This window comes from Eretmochelys imbricata, chromosome 1 (assembly GCF_965152235.1).
Source record: "Eretmochelys imbricata isolate rEreImb1 chromosome 1, rEreImb1.hap1, whole genome shotgun sequence".
In the NCBI taxonomy this organism is placed as follows: Eukaryota; Metazoa; Chordata; order Testudines; family Cheloniidae; genus Eretmochelys; species Eretmochelys imbricata.
The window spans coordinates 276,315,087-276,335,926 of record NC_135572.1 but is presented as its reverse complement, the minus strand read 5'-3'; the positions used below and the strand labels follow the sequence as shown (position 1 = coordinate 276,335,926).

The 20,840-nt window shown below is 42.3% G+C and overlaps 1 protein-coding gene and 1 non-coding gene across 2 annotated transcripts in view; one reads left to right on the top strand and one right to left on the bottom strand.

Moving 5' to 3' along the window:
• The window catches only part of LTA4H (leukotriene A4 hydrolase), a 30,955-nt gene extending 12,107 nt beyond the window's left edge, over window positions 1-18,848 (bottom strand). Inside the window, exons 1-5 of the mRNA XM_077832009.1 lie at window positions 18,658-18,848; window positions 14,595-14,725; window positions 9,866-9,986; window positions 7,980-8,048; window positions 5,123-5,227 (exon numbers count right to left, since the gene is read on the bottom strand). Of these exons, the coding sequence (XP_077688135.1) occupies window positions 5,123-5,227; window positions 7,980-8,048; window positions 9,866-9,986; window positions 14,595-14,725; window positions 18,658-18,810 (579 nt within the window). The 5' untranslated portion in view covers window positions 18,811-18,848. The remainder of the gene's footprint in view (window positions 1-5,122; window positions 5,228-7,979; window positions 8,049-9,865; window positions 9,987-14,594; window positions 14,726-18,657) is intronic.
• Window positions 18,849-19,109: 261 nt separating this feature from the next.
• Window positions 19,110-19,181, top strand: TRNAD-GUC (transfer RNA aspartic acid (anticodon GUC)). The gene has a single exon. It is a non-coding gene; the product is annotated as a tRNA-Asp (tRNA).
• The last annotated feature ends 1,659 nt before the right edge of the window (window positions 19,182-20,840 follow it).

The window sequence follows — 20,840 nt, the reverse complement described above, 5'->3', positions numbered from 1 at the left end:
GTTGTAATATCAGAACTACCACCCACCAAGTTAATCAAAGAAAAAAGTTATATAAGCATAGTTGTAAATTCATATTCTTCAAAACCTTCTGCCTGGCATTAGCCCATGGACCTTGTTTTTCTTCTGCCTGATGTGGGGTAACAGATTTATCAGCCAGTGATAGTAACAAGAAGGGTTTCTTCAGGTATGTCAGCAACAAGAAGAAAGCCAAGGAAAATGTGGGCCCCTTACTGAATGAGGGGAGGCAACCTAGTGACAGAGAATGTGGAAAAAGCTAATTTACTCAATGCTTTTTTTGCCTCTGTCTTCACGAACAAGGTCAGCTCCCAGACTGCTGCACTAGGCAGCACAGCATGGGGAGGAGGTGACCAGCCCTCTGTGGAGAAAGAAGTGGTTCGAGACTATTTGGAAAAGCTGAACGTGCACAAGTCCATGGGGCTGGATGTGCTGCATCCGAGAGTTATAAAAGGAGTTGGCAGATGTGATTGCAGAGCCATTAGCTATTATCTTTGAAAAATCATGGCGATTGGGGGAAGTCCCAGACAACTAGAAAAAGGCTAATGTAGTGCCCATCTTTAAAAAAGGGAAGAAGGAGGATCCTGGGACCTACAGGCCAGTCAGCTTCACCTCAGTCCCTGGAAAAATCATGGAGCAGGTCCTCAAGGAATCAATTCTGAAGCACTTAGAGGAGAGGAAAGTGATCAGGAACAGTCAGCATGGATTCATCAAGGGCAAGTCATGCCTGACTAATCTAATTGCCCTCTATGATGAGATAACTGGCTCTGTGGATGAGAGGAAAGCAGTGGATGTGTGGTTTCTTGACTTTAGCAAAGCTTTTGACACAGTCTCCCACAGTATTCTTGCCAGTAAGTTAAAGAAATACGGGCTGGATGAATGGACTATGAAGTGGATAGATAGCTGGCTAGAATGTCGGGCTGAACGGGTAGTGATCAACAGCTCCATGTCTAGCTGGCATCGAGCGGAGTGCCCCACGGGTCAGTCCTGGGGCCAGTTTTGTTCAATATCTTCATTAATGATCCAGAGGATGACGTGGACTGCACCCTCAGCAAGTTTGCAGATGACACTAAACTGGGAGGAGAGGTAGATACGCTGGAGGGTAGGGATAGGATACAGAGGGACCTAGACAAATCAGAGGATTGGGCCAAAAGAAATCTGATGAGGTCCAACAAGGACAAGTGCAGAGTCCTACACTTGGGACGGAAGAATCCCATGCACCGCTACAGAGTAGGGACTGAACGGCTAGGCAGCAGTTCTGCAGAAAAGGACCTAGGGGTTACAGTGAATGAGAAGCTGGATATGAGTCAACAGTGTGCCCTTGTTGCCAAGAAGGCCAATGGCATTTTGGGATGTATAAGTAGGGGCATAGCGAGCAGATCGAGGGACGTGATCGTCCCCCTCTATTTGACATTGGTGAGGCCTCACCTAGAGTACCGTGTCCAGTTTTGGGCCCCACACCACAAGAAGAATGTGGAAAAATTGGAAAACGTCCAGTGGAGGGCAACAAAAATGATTAGGGGGCTGGAGCACAGGACTTATGAGGAGAGGCTGACGAAACTGGGATTGTTTAGTCTGCAGAAAAGAAGAATGAGGGGGGATTTGATAGCTGCTTTCAACTATCTGAAGGGGGGTTCCAAAGAGGATGGTTCTAGACTGTTCTCAGTGGTAGCTGATGACAGAACAAGGAGTAATGGTCTCAAGTTGCAGTGGGGGAGGTTTAGGTTGGATATTAGGAAAAACTTTTTCACCAGGAGGGTGGTGAAGCACCGGAATGGGTTACCTAGGGAGCTGGTGGATTCTCCTTCCTTAATGGTTTTCAAGGTCAGGCTTGACAAAGCCCTGGCTGGGATGATTTAGTTGGGGACTGGTCCTGTTTTAAGCAGGGGGTTGGACTAGATGACCTCCTGAGGTCCCTTCCAACCCTGATATTCTATGATTCTATTGTTAAGGAACCAACTGGCAGTTATAGATAAACTATGTAATCAAAATAGTTTTGATGTGTACGTTCTGTTTCTGTCAGTATCCTGTTAAGTGCTTTCTCTGTCTCTGAAACAATGTTTGTCTCTGGAAGAACAAGAAGTGATAAGAAAAAGGTATAACTGGTCACTGCAATCCCACACTTTTGAAGCTGTTTATCAGTCTTCCCACTACTGTGAATAAACCCCTTCAGTATTGTCTGTGCCTGCCTGATTCTATGGGAAAAGAATCTCCTTGCTTCGCAGTATACAAAAGCCACCCTGGGAACCTTTGATGTGCGTTACAGAAGTGTCACATCTTCCCTCCTGGCTTTCTATAAATACCCTGGTTCCATTTGCTTTTGTGGGCCATCGAGGGATCCTGTTAGGACAAGAGACAATTGTGCCCCAAACTCAAAAGAGAATGATTGGTTTGTGACAGACCTACTTGTAGACTTCTTAATCTTCAACCCCAGCCCAAAGAAGTAGATCAAGAGCGTGTTGCCAGTTATCGGCTGTGTGTGTGTGTGTTTTTTCTGTGTGCTGTGCCAGTTGTGCGCAGATTGCTGGCCCAGCAGAGCTCGATCGAACAGCCCAAAAAGACCACAGACTTGGTTCCATAGCAAAGGCTCTCAGCCAGGTTTATTGTCAAACCACGGTCCTAGATTCCCAGATCAAAGTCTACAGTTACACTACCACATGTATGCCTGTTGCACTGGACTCAGCTCAATGAATGGTGGGACTTTCCATTCCCCCTTTGGCTGGACAAAGACAACTCCTCTACAACCCCTCTTTTATAAACTGGAAAAAAGTTTATACACAAACAAGTTACTAATTGCCCCTCTGACTTGGTTAGTTACCACCCTTTATCTTGTACATGCTGGTTTGATCAAAACATTTCTATCCATCACCCTGGCATCCTGACCTTATCTTTAGGAGAGATCAGTGTGTCCTATGTTATCTTCGGGGAGCATGCTTATATCATACCTGGCATCGGGCTCTTGAAAGCAATAGTATTGCAATTAAGCATCTCAATCCCAGTTTAACAAAACACCATTTCTTCCTGCCTTGACTTCCCTCCTTTGGTCAGTACCACAGGCAACTAAGGAATCCTAACCCTCACGACCACTCTCTTGCACAGTACTCCTGGGGAAATTCTGCACCACTGTGCATACATGTCACCTGCAGATTTTTTCCTCCTCCTCGGAAAATAAATTCTGCCAGCAAATCACTGCAATTACATCTTTCACCCACCAGGGGCTGCTGTGGTTCCAGGAGAGGGTGCAGGGCCGGAGCAGCCGGGTGCAGAGAGGGAGAGGCTGCTTTCTCACAGCACCCTGTCTGGGAGTGAGAGACACAGGATCTGGAGAGGACAGACTTGGGTAGGGGCACAGGAGCTAGTGGGGTGACAGCACTGAGCCAGTGCCACATGGGGGGGGTGCAAGGACACATGGGGATGGGGTAAGGGGTGGTTGAGGGAGGGTGCAGGGAGGACGGAAGGTGTAGGGACACACTGGGACAGGGGCCTAACTGAATGTGAGATGTGCTTAACTGAATGGGAGAGGTTAGGGGTCAGCAGTTTCTGAATCTGTTTTGTCGTCTGTGTTGTTACAGACAAATTTGCTGACAAGTATTTTGAAATAAATTACCAAAATAAATTGAAACTGGAATGATTATATTGTGTCAATTTGACAAAATGTACAGAATTTTAAAATATTATGTGCAGAATTGTTAAGGCACAATTTCCCTCGGAGTATATAAAAACTTCAGGCTTCCACAGTTCAGGGTATGGCAGTGTGGTCATTTTGAAAACTACACTGCAGTAGCTGCGAAGATGGGACAGTTGCTGAAACAAAAGTATCTCAAAAAAAAAAAAAGGGTTGCAAAAGACACCAGCACAAATCCCCCACCATACCATGGGGCTCTTATCCTCATAGGAAGGGTCAACATTCTCCTTCCAGATTCCAATATGAAAACTCTTCCAGCCTCCCCTTTCTTCCTGTAGGTCTTCTCCAGGACGCTCCTCCTTCCCAAACTAGCCACTCCAAAAAGATGCAAACACCTTCCCTCAGTTTTTCAAGCCTAAATCGCCTGCCTCTTCCACATTCATACCTAAGAATACTGTCTCTGAAACGGAATATGCACTATTCAATATTGACAAATACCAAATTTACTACAATTTCTTGCAAAGTCTGATTGCACATTCGCATTAATTCATGTTAGTGACATGCTAGGATACTTTACTGTTGTAACAATTCATTTTTAAGTGTCACTGTTTCATGGGAACATAGCAGTTTGAAGTTATACCAGATACACCAGGGAGCCTCAGAGAGGTGTTTTGTTCAGTGTATGGTATCTTGTACATTGAGCAACACCAGAGAGATTAGTCTACACACGGGCTTCATAAACCACCACATTGGCAGGAAGGGGATTTAAGAATATAGAAGACAACCACAGAAACAAAGTTAATTTCCGTATTTGGGATCAAAATGAACTGCTGTAATTCTTGTTTCTCTTCTTGTGGAAAACCTCCCATGTTGTGATTATATCCTTCATTTATTATCAAACTAATTATAATTGTCATTAAATAAATAATTTGTGATCATATGGTTACCTATTGAAAGGATCACATCACCACATGATTTTGGGGTGGGTGTTTTACATGTTCACTGCAAAGGACTCAAGAACAGATGCTCAAATCCATTTATTTGTGTTCTAACAGGTCTTTAAACTGCAGGTTGGTATGTCGCCAATGGTTTAAAGTTTCAGATCTCAGTGGATAACAGAACATGAACTTTCTTAAAAAAGAAAAAAAGGTGCAATGAAGATCAACCTCTTACCCTCATGACCAAGGAAGTAAATGCTAGGGAAAATATTTAGACAAGTTTGGCAAGCCTACTTCTTAGGGCCAATGATCAGACTAGAATTTGTTTTATGGAATCTGTTGCTTTTTAAAAAAAAATAAAACAAATCTCATCTTGTTCACATGTGCAGTAAAGTTTCCATGAGCCTAAAGAGGACAAATTACAGCGCACACACAAATCTGTACTTGCATAGGTTTCATGCACACAATACTTTAAATTAATACAAATCTGTGCCTGGCTTCATAGAGTTTCCTAGTTTTGATTTACAAAGACTATGGGTCTTACCTTTTGACTGAAACGATATATCTTCCTATTGCAGTCTTCTGGGTCTGGCATCTCTCCATCACGATTGGCACTCATGAGAGCCACAAGTTCTTTAGGAACAGACACCTAAATAATGACAGAGGAAATATTGAATTATGAGGGAGTTTAAGTCAGCACAATTGAGATGGTATCAGTCATCTTTGGACAGCATTAGCCACCCTCAAACATTATACCACATGCTCAAAACTGCTACAGCAAGTAGCATAACCTAAGTGTAGTGGGAGCTAATATTTTACATTTAGCTTCTCTCCCCCTTTGATCTCTGCCACAACTAGAATCTCACGTCAAGTAGAAATAGACAGTTTGGCCTCCCTCTAAAACCAGCAATGCTTTATCAGCCAGAAGTGTTGCTTTAGATGATGCATGTTTCTTTCTCCTTTTTAGATTCCCAACTCACTGTCTCAATGGATTCCCAGCTTTTACTATCTCAAAAAGGAGAAAAAGGGGGGAAAAAAAAAACCACCACTACCAGCACACCAAGACCATTTTGTTCATATGTTGACTTAAAAAAAAAAAAAAAAAATATTAATGAATTTAAGGGACAGTTAACTGAAAATTTAACCCCTCCATAAGATGAGTTAAGAGTAGTTTCAAATATCTCCTCCATGCCAAGTTTTGTGGTATTACAATCAGATTTTCCTGATTTGAATAATCTCCCGCCTGTTGCTGTGTGAAAATAAAAATATACATGAATAGAGGGAAATGACTGAATATACAGGGTAAGATTGAAAAACTGTACACAGAGTGCTGTCAAATGCACAAGTAAACAAGCTGAAATCAACAGAGGAAATTATTTTTATTTCAACTTTTCAGCTATGGTAATCTTAGGCATTATTTGTAAATAGATTTTTCACAATGTGACTTTAAGTTGACTCTATAGCTTTAAACATTCCCATATTTTGAAACATTTCCACATTTTTAGTTTAGAATTACTCAGCAATCAGTCTGTACCACAGGTCAAACCTTCCTTATTGCGCAGGATTTGTAAGGCTGTGAAGACTTCATAATTGTGTTTATTTTAAAAAGTCCCTACTACCTCTTCATTCCTTTTAGAGAGAGTTTGACACGTCACTGATGCAGTTTATAAGCATTCAATATTTTTTGGGACTGAATCTCTATTGCCATCACCCATCCAATATTTAGGGCCACAGTCATCATAAAAGATCAGTGGATTCTGCAAATGTGGCTTCCATAAACTGGTGAAAGGCCCAATGTGCTCGACCAGGCCACAGAACTGTTCCCACATTGTTCAGCTGTCTACCTAAATCAAGAGGCTCTCATGGAAAACCAAAGGGAAGTTTATCTATAAAGTCAACTAAGATTCAAGATGGAATGCTGTGTGTACAAATGCCAGATAAGTGCTCTTTCTGCAGGCAAAATTATTGCTTAGAAAAAGATTAGGAAGCCTGCATGGCCACATTTATTCAGTAAACTTTCAGAATCTCCCCCAATGTCTCCCTCAGGTCCAGCTCCTAGGTGAGGGTTCCCCCCACGGGGCTCCACATGCTGCCCCTGCCCCGAGCACTGGCTCTGCACCCCCATTGGCTAGGAGCGGTGCCTGCGGGCGAGAGATGTGCAGAGCCGCTTGCACGCCTCCGTCTAGGAGCTAGACCTGCTGCTGGCAGCTTCTGGGGTGAAGTGTGGTCCGAGGACAGACAGGAAGCCTGCCTCTGTACCCCAGCTGCACTGTTGACCGGGAGCCACCGGAGATAAGCCTGTACCCCAATCCCCTTTCTGCACCCCACCCCAAAGCCCCTTTCTGCACCCCCAAACTCACCCCCAGCCCCACCCCAGAGCCTGCACCCCCAGCCCAGAACCCTGACCCCCTCCCACACCCCAACTCCCTGCTCCAGCCCAGAACCCCCTCCCCACACCCTGAACCCCTCATTCCCAGCCCCACCCCACAACCCTCACCCCTGGCTCCTCAATCCTCTGCCCCAGCCCTGAGCCCCTCCCACACTCCAAACTCCTCATCCCCAGCTCCGTCAGGTCGCAGGCATCAACAATATTCTTCAACTGGGTTACCAGAAAAAAAAAAGTTTGAAAACCACTGTCCTAGGGAGTAAGCAGACTTATGATAGGTTTCTGTGTATGAACAAAATATGTAGCTTGATCTCCATATTCAGAGTTCCCCAGATGGTTTGAGAGCAAAGAGCCCCTTTTCAACATCTCACATAAAATGAAATCTCTGTGGCTGCAGCATCCTCACCTTCCCCAACTCAACTTCAGGTAAAATGACTGCTGATTTGTGGTCTTTGAAAACCTGTGCTCCCACTGCAGCCTCAACAGATTACTCTGCACACCAACAAGGGCCTCCACTGATCTGAACAACATGGTCTACTTTTCATATGAGGGGGGTTCAGCACAGCACCGCTTGTGCCCCAGGAGGGACATCCCTTCCCCTTACAAGTTAGAGAAATGCCACCAGGTAGACAGGCAGTTCTGAGTTATAGTAAGGTAAATCCCGATTCGGTGGTTTCATAATAGGCCATATTCTGCAGTCTGTATATGAAATCCCCCAAAGAAATCTCTGCCTGCCAATATACCTACAGACTGAATTCTCACACTATTTCCACATCCCTTACTAGAGGCTGCCCATCAGGTGATAAAAGTGTAAAGCTTTTAATTGACTAACTATTTTAATTGCAGGGTAGTGTGAAAATTTACATAAGCAAGTTGCTATCTGGCAGTGAAATCTGAATGCTCTAATAAATTTCTTGCAAGCAGTCTTGTTCACAGAAAAACCTGCCAGCTAGAAGAGGCTCTCTCACTCTAGTTGTGCTCTTCATTCAGATATGCATGATTTGTGTTCATCTACCTCTGCATAGTAGGTTAGTTTCACAGAAGGTGTGTCCTGGCAAGGAAGGATGGCTCTGCAGTGGATAGCCTGGAAAAAGACAAATTACAGATATTTCTTATATGCAGCTTTTGCATTACATTACACAAACATATGGTGTACAGTGACAGAAGAATAGGCGCCAAACAGAAGGGCAATGTAATATCACCAGCAAAATTGTAACATTGTATATCAGACTGCTGTTAAAAGTTCCTTCCTCAAGGGCCAGTTCTGCTCCTTTCCCATACAGAAAAGGAAGCCTGTCTAGCAAATGTTTCTAGGTATAGGGCAACTTTCACTGCAACTGCAGAAGCATCAAGTGATACGGAAGGACATACTGGGAAAGGAGTATGTTTTGAACTACACATATGCTATTAATGCATCTTCAGCATTACAGAAAAAACTCTCAATGACAAAGAAGGGAAGCACAATTTCTCAGTTTTATAATTTAAGGCCAGAGGGAACCACCAGATCATCTAATCTGACCTGCAGCACTACCATGACCCAAGACCCACACAGTGAACCCAATCACCAAAAATTAGACCAAAGTATTACAGCCCACAGGAGACTAGACTATTTCATGCAACAGGCAGAGCATACAAGTAATCGAGGTGCACCAGTGCCCAATACCCCCAAAATAGCAAGAGAAATGATTAAATGAGATCTTCCAGATAATCCTGATAAGTGACCATACCAACATGCTGCAGAGGAACGTGAAAAAGCCCAAAATCACTGCCAATCTGATCCAGGGGAAAACTCCTTCCTAATCCCACATATAACAACCAGTTAGACCCTGAGCATGTGAGCAAGAACCAGTGCCACTTTAGAGCTAGTTTGAGATGTTTAAAAAATTGAAACATGGATCTTGAAGACTTAGTTGTTAAAGACGTATGTACAGTAAAAAAGTACTTAGTTGTTACAGACATATAGTAAGGTAAATCCCCATTCGGTGGTTTCATAATAGGCCATATTCTGCAGTCTGTATATGAAATCCCCCAAAGAAATCTTTGCCTGCCAATATACCTACAGATTGAATTCTCATGCTATTTCCACATCCCTTACTAGAGGCTGCCCATCAGGTGATAAAAGTGTAAAGCTTTTAACTGACTAGCTATTTTAATTGCAAAGGTTCAAATTGCAAAGGTTCAAAGCCAAAATAATACAAGTGTTGTAAACTGTTCCGGGGTGAACGGTTTTGTGCTATTTTAGTTTTATTATCCAAGGGCCAAATTCTACCACGAGTTCTATAGGATGGTTCTCAGATGTGTATCTTGAGATCATCCTCCTGCTGTAAGTGTGTGGTTCTACCATTCTAGCTTTCAGTTAAATCTGTTCCCCTGGACTATAGCTCTCTGTATAAGAAGGTTTGACCCCCCACCCCAATATTTTAAAGCACACTTCTTCCACTGTTTACACTCTTCAGGGGTAGCTTGTTTAACTGTAATAGGAATCCATACTTCCTACTTTTTGATGGTCTATGCTAGTTTTCATAGCTAAAAACTTCCTAGAAGACAATGCTATAGGAAAAAAGTTAACCGCCATCATGTACTGATTGCAAGAACTGAATAATGAAAATAGTTTGGAAATATGACAGTAAGTTTGCAATTATTAAGTTTTATAGCCTCAGCACTAATAAATGCCACCATTTGCATACTGTTTTATCCTTGGCCTTTGGCAATAACTAAAAATTGTGGACTGCTGTACTTTCACTTACTACCCTTTAGATAACGAACATCTAGGAACAAAGTACTTAGAGCCTATACTAAATAAACCTACAATTTGTGTCTTCCCCTCTGTTGCCCTTTTTTAAACTATGAAGGATTATTAAGGTATCTAGACAACATCTAATTTCAGAAAATCCTCCTAACCTGACATTGGCTGAAGAGAAATGGATGTTTCTTCCCCGAAGTCTGTTCTGGAGTAAGCCACTGGAGAGCTGAAGATTTTGGAGAGGTTTCAAAAGAACTTTCCACAATCACATCTTGTCCCCTGCACAAATTAAACAGGTAAGCGTTTTCTGACATGCCCTGTGTGTCAGAGAGGTGAACTGTAAGGCAAAGTCTTCCAGAAGATATTGTACAACAGAGAGTTTCGTAACACTGTCTCAGCTGAAGTGAAGCTATGAAGTTGTGTACGGAAGCCACTTTTTGCTTGTGGCTAGGATACAAATGTACCAACAACTACCCATTAGGTTTCGAATGTTAATACCCTCCCAGGAGGGGTTCTCTTTCATCCTCTAGTGAGAAATTTCTCCTCTCCCCAACCGAAAAGGAGCTAGAAATTGGATTTTCCTTCGAGAAGCCTCACAAAGGTTTCCACAACTGTTTAATGGCCTACCATCAAAAGCTACTTACCACTTCAGTATGGAAACACAGTAGTGAGCCAGGCAGAAGTTAATAAAGCCTGTTATGTATCATCACACATTCAAGCAGCATCTATCTTAAAAAAAGTGGGCTTTGTGCACTTCGGAATGAAAAATACTGCATTCCCGACTGGATTTAGACTAAGTACTAAATATAAGCAAAAGAATGGTGGAAGAAGAAAGACTGGCATATGAACAATCCCATTTGATTAATGCCATTAAAGAGAAAATATGACATGCCCCAATTTTATTCAGAACTCATGATTCAACAGTTCATAATCAATGAAGGCAAAGAGCAGTGGATAACGCAAATGCTGATATACTAACAAGAGATCTAAGATACAAAGAACAATTTCTGCATGCTAGCTTTTAAAAATAAATAAATAAAAATCACTGCTGTTAGTGGTTATACTGAAGTACTTGATCATTACCCCATTTTATGAAAGTTCCTAGGTTCACAAATGTGAATCTCTTTGAAATCAACCCTAATAATAAATTAAAATGAATGGTAGTTAAACTCAGAGACGTTGAAGCAACTAGTCAAACATTTTAGATAGATCAGCCAAATAGTTTGCAGTATTATCAGAACAAATAGACTACTATTATTTAGTAACCCAAAAATTCATTTGAATCATTATATTGTAGACATGGTTATGACTAAGCAGGGTGGATAAAAATCAATAATTTTTAAAAAAAAGCAAAAACAAAAAACAGATTTTATTTAAATTGGATTTTTTTGATAAAATGCTTTTTGAGGAAAAAGCCTCTCTAAAGATAAATTTTAATTAAGATACATTATAGCTTAAAGATATCTCATCATGGAATAGGGATTATAAATTCTAATTCTATAATATGAGAAAATATATTCATGTCATGTTTAAGAAAAGTTTTGTAAATGAGTTCCAATAGTCCATGGATTAGGGACCCAATCTTATGGGGCTCCAGGGGCTTCTATATAGATTATTTAAGTTAATCTTTCTATCTACCAAACAGGACTCAGTGCTCAGTCTAGAAGATACCATCAGAGAGGCTAAGTTTTGCAGTTCTCAAACTGTGGCTTTGTGTCACCAGAGATAACATGCTGGTTAACAGCAAAAATGTTTTAAAATCAATAAAGCATATATCAAGGTGAGAAACAACAGACCTCAACCCTATTGTCCCCCTGCAAATTTGTGTACACAGTCAGTCAATCCCTTACTTCTCTCTAAAAGCACAAAGTTTCAAAAAGTTCAATGAACAGAAGATTGGTGGGGGCGGAATAGATCTGGACAAGGAGAAGAAGTCTGGAGATAAATGTGATAAGGGAGTGACAGGCAGCAGAAACAACAGTGAAACTGTTTGAGCAGCATATTCCAGAATGCACTTTTATCTAGAAATCCATGATTAAAACCCAGTCTTCCTCATCAATTTGATTTAAATCAAACCCACCATGCAACTAAATGCTTCTGCTTATAGCTATAGCTCATTCTTCCATATCACTGTTTTGTTATACCCCCACCACCCACACCCAAACCAGATTGTATCTAAAACCAATTTCTTTCTATAGGTGCTGTAAAGTGCACAGCTGGGCTGGGACAGCTGCTTGTTTCTCTTATAAGAGTCTAGCCCAAAGCCACAGCTACCAGCTTTCCAAGAAGTATGAGCCAGAGGAGACTTCCTTCGAAGCTTATCAATAATGTTTATGTTTAGCCAAAGGAGTCACTGCTGTGCAACTCCTTTCTCTCCCATTTTACCCACAAAAATAAAGATGAGACCATTACTTCCACAATCTGCCCAGTACCCACTGGCTCAGGGAGTGAGAGGTGATTACTAAGGCTGTCAAAAAAATTAATTGCGTGATGGATCACACTGTTAAACAATAATAGAATACCATTTATTTAAGTATTTTTGGATGTTTTCTACATTTTCAAATATATTGATTTCAATTACAACACAGAATACAAAGTATACAGTGTTCACTTTATTTTTAATTACAAATATTTGCACTGTAAAAGACAAAAATAGTATTTAATTGACCTACTAAAAGTACTGTGATGCAATCATGAAAGCTCAACTTACAAATATAGAATTACGTACAATAAAAACCTACCTTCAAAAATAAAACAATGTAAAAAACTTTAGAGCCTACAAGTCCATGTCCAGCCAATCGCTCAGACAAACAAGTTTGTTTACGTTTGCGGAAGATAATGCTGCCTGCTTCTTGTTTACAATGTCACTTGAAAGGGAGAACAGGCCTTTGCATGGCACTGTTGTAGCCAGCATCGCAAGATATTTACATGCCAGATGCGCTGAAGATTCATATGTCCCTTCATGCTTCAACCACTATTCCAGAGGACATGTATCCATGTGGATGATGGGTTCTGCTTGATAATGATCCAAAGCAGCGTGGACAGACGCATGTTCATTTTCATCATCTGAGTCAGATGTCACCAGCAGAAGGCTAATTTCCTTTTTTGGTGGTTTGGGTTCTGTAGTTTCCTCATCAAAGTGTTGCTCTTTTAAGACTTCTGAAAGCATGCTCCATACCTGAGCCCTCTCAGATTTTGGAAGACATTTCAGATTCTAAAATTTTGGGTGGAGTGCTGTAGCTATCTTTAGAAATTTCACATTGGTGGGTTCTTTGCATTTTGTTAAATTTGCAGTGAAATTCTTTTTAAAATGAACAACGTGTGCTGGGTCATCATTTGAGACTGCTATAACATGAAATATATGGCAGAATGTGGGTAAAACAGAGTAGGAGACATACAATTCTCCCCCAAGAAGTTCAGTCGCTAATTTAACTAACACATTATTTTCTTAACGAGCGTCATCAGCATGGATGCATGTTCTCTGGAACAATGGCCAAAGCATGAAGAGGCATATGAATCTTTAGCGCATCTGGCACGTAAATATCTTGGGACACCACCTAAAACAGTGCCATGCAAATGCCTGTTCTCACTTTCAGGTGACACTGTAAATAAGAAGTAGGTAGCATTATCTCCTGAAAAAGAAAAAAAGAAAAAGAAAAAAAGAAAAAGAAAAAAAGAAAAAACAACCTTGTTTCTCTTACCGATTGGCTGAACAAGAAGTAGAACTGGGTGGACTTGTAGGCTCTATAAAGTTTTATATTGTTTTGTTTGAGTGCAGTTATGTAACAAAAAACCCTACATTTGTAAGTTGCATTTTCATGATAAAGAGATTGCACTACAGTACTTGCATGATGTGAATTGAAATATACTCTTTTGTTTATCATTTTAACAGTGCAAATATTTGTAATAAAAAATATGAAGTGAGCACTGTACACTTTGTATTCTGTGTTGTAATTGAAATCAATATATTTGAAAAAGAAGAAAAACATCCAAAATTACTTAATACATTTAAACTGGTAGTCTATTGCTTAACAGTGTGATTAATCACAATTAATTTTTTTGAGTTAATCGTGAGAGTTAACTGCAATTAAATCAACAGCCCCTAGTGATTACCATGACCCAAACTTGTGTTTCTAGAAATAGTGGCCAGTTTTGATGACGTAAAACAGACAATTTCAGTAACCAGTCTAATTCAAACCAGGCAAGTGCAATATACAAAATACAGCTTTCAGCTTGGGTACATCACACAGCAAATATGGTAGGGTCTCAGTTGTTAAAGACATTGCAACAGTTGTTTGGCAGTGGCTTTTTCACTTAACATTTTAAAGAAGCTTTCTGAAAACTAATTCATTCTCAACTGAGCTGCCAAAACCTGAGGAGTTCAGATTCTTAGGGTTTTGCATTTGCACAGCTGTAATTGATGAGCTGAACTTGCATTCTTTGTATTCTCATATTCCCAACTGACTACAATGGCAACTTGGGGTTTGCCAGGAATGCAAGAAGAGGCCCCTATAAAGAGCAAAGAATACAAAGACTGCAACTCTATACACCACTTTAGGCATTAGTGATGTTGGCAGAAAATCTTGGGCAGTCCCCCTTCTTACCAAGCTTGCAGCAGAAACACATCAGGGCTAGAATTCAGGCCTTGATGAGTGAAAACACTTAGGGTTAGGGTTAACTATAAAAGAAACTCATCAGCACAATTCTGAACAAAAGCAAACTTGCACAAACCAGCCAGACTACAAATGTGATCACTTATGGGAAGTGCTAGACTGTTTGAAATACTTGGCACTTTTTCAGTAAATACTTTAGCATGCCACTTTTGTAGATAGACTATCCCTAGCAGGTCTGTACAAAGAGGAGGAGGACACAAACAGGTACGCATACCTTCTCAGTTCAAAAGGAAGAGTGATTTCCAATGGTGTCCCTTTGAAACTGTGTCTTTGTCCAAGAGCAAATTTTGTTTCCTGTCCATTAACTGCCACTTTAGATATTTGAAGGTCCTTTGTATCCAAAGCCTGTAACCAAACAAATGTTAGGTGCTGACTACAAAATACCTAAGTAACACTTTAAACTCATAAATAAAATATATCTTTCCAGGGCAGCTCGGTGTTCTTGAAAGTGTCTCTGCCTAATGAATTAGTTCAAACATCTAGTAACCATGTTAAATCTAGAGTGGAAAAGGATTTGTTGAAGTCAACAGCACAATTTCTTAGCTCTGCATTTAATGCTGTTCCTGTTTTTTTCCCCCCCCGGAATGCATTAATTTAATTTCATCACATCTGTGACTGAAAGACTATGGATATGGCTAGACATTTCAGTGCAGACATACCCAGCGGAGGACCCATCAGTTCAGAGCAGAGCAGAATTACCTCCCATAACTTACATATAACCCTCCTCTTAATACACCCCAGAATATTAGCCTTTTTCTCAACTGCATCACATTGCTGACTCCTATTCAATGTGTGATCCACTATAAGCCCCCAGATCATTTCTAGCAGTACTACCACCTAGCCAGTTAGTCCCCATTTTGTAGTTGGGCATTTGATTTTTTTCACCTTAAGAGCAGTACTTTGCACTTATCTTTACTGAATTTCATCCGGTTGATATCAGACCAGTTCTCTAATTTGTCAAGATCATTTTGAATTCTAATCCTGTCCTTCAAAGTGCTTGCAACCCTTCCCACCTTGGTGTCATCTGCAAATTTTATAAGCATACTATCCACTTCTTTATCCAAATCAGTAATGAAAATATTGACTAGCATGAGACCCAGGACTGACTCCTGTGGAACCCCACTGGATACACCCTCCCACTTTGACAGTAATCCAGCGTTAACTACTCTTTAACTATGGTCTTTCACCAGTTGTGCACCCACCTTATAGTAGTTTTATCTAAGCCACATTTCTCTACTGTGCTTTTGAGAATATCATGTGGGACGGTGTCAAAAGCCTTACTAAAATCAAGATACAGCTCATCTATTGCTTCCCCCATCCACTAGGCCAGTAACCCTATCAAGTAAGAAAATTAGATTGGTTTGACGTGACATGTTTTTGACAAATCTATGCTGGCTATTTCTTATACCATTATTATCCTCTAGGTAACTTACAAATTGATGATTTAATAGTTTGTTCCAGTATCTGACCTATAATTCCCTGGGTCCTCTTTGTTCCCCTTTTTAAAGATAGATTCTATATTTTCCCTTCTTCAGGCCTCTGGAATGTGACCAGTCCTCTAGAAGTTCTCAAATATCATTGCTAATGGTTCTTAGATGGCTTCTGCTAGTCTGTAAGTACCCTAGGATTAATTTCATCAGGCCCTTTTGACTTGAATACATCAAGCCAGGGCTGTCCCTAGGAGGGTGCAGGGCCCGGGGCATAGGCACCGAGTTTCTATCTGCTGGGGGGCGGGGGAGGGGTGCTTCCCCTAGCTCTGCTCAGGTCCCGCCCTCACTCCATCCTTTGCCCCAAGGCCCCCACCCCGCTTCTTCTCCACCCAGTTCCACCCTCTCCCCGAGTGTGCTGCACCCTCCTTCCTTCCTCCCAGGACCTCCAGACACATTGAAGCGGTAGGCACTGGGAGGAAAGGGAAGGCACTGATCGGCAAGGCAGGAGGCATGTGGGGGGGGAGATGTTGGTAGGGGGGCCCCAATTTGCCGTAAGCTAGATTTAGAGACATCCCTAGGTTATCTAAATAGTCTATAACCTGTTCTTTGCCTGTTTTGGCTTGCATTTCTTACCCTCCCCCCTTGTTAATATTAATAATGTTGAGTATTTGGTCACTATTAACCTCTTTAGGGAAGACTGAAAGAAAATAGGCATTAAACACCTCAGCCATATATTGAGGTCATCAGCTCACCTTCCATTCTAGGACCTACATTTTCCTTTATCTTGTTCTTAATGCACTCAAAGACAATGCCTGAAATAATGGTTGCCATCATATGCTAGTTAAGGGATGCTAACCTATGAGTGTATGGCTTATACTGCATAAAATGTGCACCAACAATCAGGATGGATTTGATTTAAAGTAAATTGAGTCTTCCTGACTAGTGATTTAAATCAATTTGATCACAGTGGATAAAAATCAATGATTTTTTAAAAAATTTAAATTTTAAAAATCCGATTTTAAAAAAAAAGAAATCAGATTTTTTGGATAAAATGCTTTTTTGAGGAAAAAGCCTATCTAAAGATAGTTTTAATTAAGATACCTTTGAGCTATAATGTATCTCATCACGGAATAGAGATTATAAATTCTAATTCTATAGTATGAGACAATATATTCATGTCATGTTTAAGAAAAAATTTGTAAATGAGTTTCAATAGTTCATGGATTAGGGACCCAATTTTATGGGGTTCCAGGAGCTTCTGTACAGATTATTTAGGTTAATCTTTCTATCTATCCAATGGGACTCAGTGCTCAGTCTAGAAGATACCATCAGAGATGCTTAGTTTTGCAGTTCTGAAACTGTGGATTTGTGTCTCCAGAGATAACATGCTTGTTAACAGCAAAAATGTAAATAAAAAAAAATAGAAAAGACCGCAACCCTATTGTCCCTCTGCAAATTTGTGTACACACAGTCAATCCCTTACCTCTCTCTAAAAGTGCAAAATTTCAAGAAGTTCAAGGAATAGAAGATTGTTGGGGGCGGAATAGATCTGGACAAGGAAAAGAAGTCTGGAGATAAATGTGAGACGGGAGAGACAGGCAGCAGAAACAAAAGTTAAACTGTTTGAGCAGCATATTCCAGAAGTCTTGAGGTCTTTCTGAGTGTAGCCTTCATTGATTTGAGATCTACCATACCATTCGCTCACAAGAAGAGAAAACCTAGAATGGTAGGAGGCCACAAAAGAGACCCAGTTTGGGAGTATTTTAATGAAGTTCCTCTACCTGTGGTTAAGACCAGCATGCGTACAAAATGCAAACAGCGCAACAAAGAAATCCAAGGCCTGGCTGCCTGAATGAAACATCATCATGAGAAGTGTTCCTTCTCAGGAGGAAGCTGCATTGAAAATGATGAAAGGAACATGTCTGCACAGGCAGGTTTTTTTGGTTGGTCAACTTTTTTATTTCATATACTTCTTTCTTAAGGACTGCCTGTCTTCCTTCTGGACTACTCTTGAATTTCTCATGTTTGAGCAAAAAATATAGTTGTTATTCTATGGTACTATTCCTAAATTGGGTCTCTTTTACGGAACTCATTTGCACAACTTTTCTTAAACATGACACGAATATATTGCCTCACGCTACAGAATTATAATGTATAATCCCTATTCCATAATGAGATACCTTTGAGCTATAACGTATCTGAATTAAAACTACCTTTAGACAGGCTTTTTCCTCAGAAAGCCTTTTATGCAAAAAATCCGATTTAAACAAAAAACCCCAACAGCCGCTTTTTTTGATTTTTTTTTAAAAAAAAAAAATCTGATTTTTATCCCCCCTGGTTCTCGCTGCACATTCACTCAGTCTCACCTCGGGATCGAGAGCCCTGCCCACCTAGCGGTGATTTCTCAGCCCGAGGCCAGCGTTATCCTCCCAAGGGCCCAGAGCACATCGGTCCCGGAGGCACCAGGCGCGGCGAGAGCGATCCCCGGGGGCGCCCAGGGAACGCGGGCCCCGCCCGGCGCCTGGAGGCGGCCCAGGCCGGACAGGAGACCGGGGCGCGGGGGGCAAAGCGCTGCCCGCAGAGGGGCCCCGCCGTGGGGGCGGGGGAGAGGGATGGACACGCGGACCCTCTCGCATCCAGCCCGCCCGCGGCCCCGCCCCACAGGGCGCGGGCACTGCCCGGACTCCTCACCCTCCGCTCACAGCCCAGCCGGGGGGGTTAACCCCCGCCCCAGGCTCCCAGCCCCGCGCCGTCCATCGGGGGGGGTGGGGGGGGCAATGCCATTCCCCGCCATTCCCGGGCAGCCCGCCCGGCGCCAGGACCCCAGCCCCCAGGCCGGGCCGTTACCAGGCACCGCAGCCCGTCCCGCCCGGCCCGCACGGTGAGGGCCGCCGTGCCCCGCAGCGTCCGGCTGCCGAAGTCCACGCGGCAGCGCAGGTAGAGGTGCTGCGTGAGATGGTCGGCGGGGGAGGCGAAGGAGCTCGGATCCGACTCCGCCATGGCTCAGGCTCGAACTCGCTGTGGCGGCGGGGCAGCGCTGGCGGGTAGAGTCAGGGGCGGGGCCGCGCCCGGCGAGGGGCTGCGCGAGGCCCCCTGGGAAGGGTAGTTCCGCACTGCTGGAAAAGGGGCTGAGGAAGGGCCTTGGAGGACAATAATGCCCGTGGTGCTTTGCGAGAAGCCGCGCCCAACGCCTCCTGGGGAAGTTTTGGTTGGATACTAGGGACGACTTAAGGGCTCCACCCACTAGGGGTGAGTAGAAAAGGATTTAGCGGTTGAACGCGCAGCGGGTGTTATATAGCTCCTCGTTAGTATAGTGGTAAGTATCCCCGCCTGTCACGCGGGAGACCGGGGTTCGATTCCCCGACGGGGAGGTGTCATTTTTTTCCCCTGGAGGCCCGGAGCCGGTGGCCCATTAGCCAGTAAGGCCCCGATCCCCAGCTGTGCAGCGCACGGGCTGTGTCCTGCAAAGCTGCCCCCCGCCCTGTTAGCAGCGCGGGGCGGGACAGTCGTCCCGCGCGCTGGCTCTGGCAGCGCCCTCGCCCATGAAACCAGAGGCAGCGAAGCAACCAGGATCGGATGCAGCGACTTGGCTGAGGCTGATGATCGCTCCTGCTAAGCGCAGCGCTCAGCCACCTAACCTGGCTTCTAGTTACGGGCTGGGCACGGGCCCGGTGCTTGGCGCTGTACCTCGCCCAACAGCAGGGCTCCCTTATCAGGTTCGCTGCCCTGTTCAGTTCCAAACCCAACCCCCTGCTTCACATACCCCATAGGACTGAAATTCCACTTTCTTTCCTGCCTGCTCAAAGGGAGATTTTTAGACTTTTTTGAGAGTTCAGGTTTTTTTCTCTTCAAACCACGCTTGCCCCCTTCCCCCAGGAGGGTACCTCAGAAAAGCTGAACTTAAAAACCTCTAACATGATAGATCACTAGCAGTAAATGTCTGAATACAGATTTTTTTTTTTTAAATATACATATAACAAAGGTTTGGAAATGGGGGGTTAAGTGTGCACAGAAGAAAAGGTTAAAATTTAGCGGCCTACTTTAAGATTGATTGGTGTGCACAGATAGTTCATTTTGTAGCTTCAGGAATTTACCAAGCTCAGCTGCTGAACTGGAGGAAAATAGAGGGAAAGTATTTTTGTATCTAAATAACAGACAGCTGAATAAGTTTTAGTTAAACTTTCCAGAAACATTTGCCTTTTGCCTGAAACCAAGCTTGGAAAATTTCAGCCCAAAAGGAATCTTTGGGGCAGTTATGAGTGACTGAGAAAAGGAGCCTTAAGATAGAACTCAACCTTAATTATTTAAGATAGAACTTAAATTATAAAGACTGTTCCCCAAAGTCATAGTAATACAAGTATATTGACTGAATTCGAAAGGAACTTGTGCGACAAGTAATCAGGATTCTAACTGCCTTCTAGGCCAGGATGTCCACTCTACCTATTTATGATTAACAGGCCACTTTCTGTTTTTAATACAAAACTGCACCTGAATTAGACCTTAGGGAGGGTTTATCTAAGAAGGTGTAAGTTAGGCTTTATATAGACTTGAAATGAATCTCGATGTGCCATGTTAAATTTGCATTTAGTACCCTCACGACAGACTTCTCCAGAGACAAGTCCATAGTATATATAACACCTTTGAAAGGTAGGTGACCAGTAGAGTTGGTCCAGATTTTTTTAAACGAGTAATTTTTCATTGAAAAATACTGATTAGTCACAAATCAAAACTGTTCATAAAACCGGGTCAGTTAGACAAATTTCCCAAATAAAAAAGTGTTGAGAAAAAAGTTTAAATTGTTGAAATGTTTTGGTATTTTCAAAATAAAAGATTTCCGTTCTCTGGATCAAAATGATTGTTTAGAAATTTTCAGCTAAATAGACTGAAAAAAGTTGAAATCAAAATTGAAACAAAATGTTTCTATTGACCCAAAACAAAATTTCATTTTGTTTAGTTCATAAATATTTTTGAGATTGATTTTTGTCCCATTCAAATGTGGGGGGGAGGGAGGGTAATCAAACTCTCACATA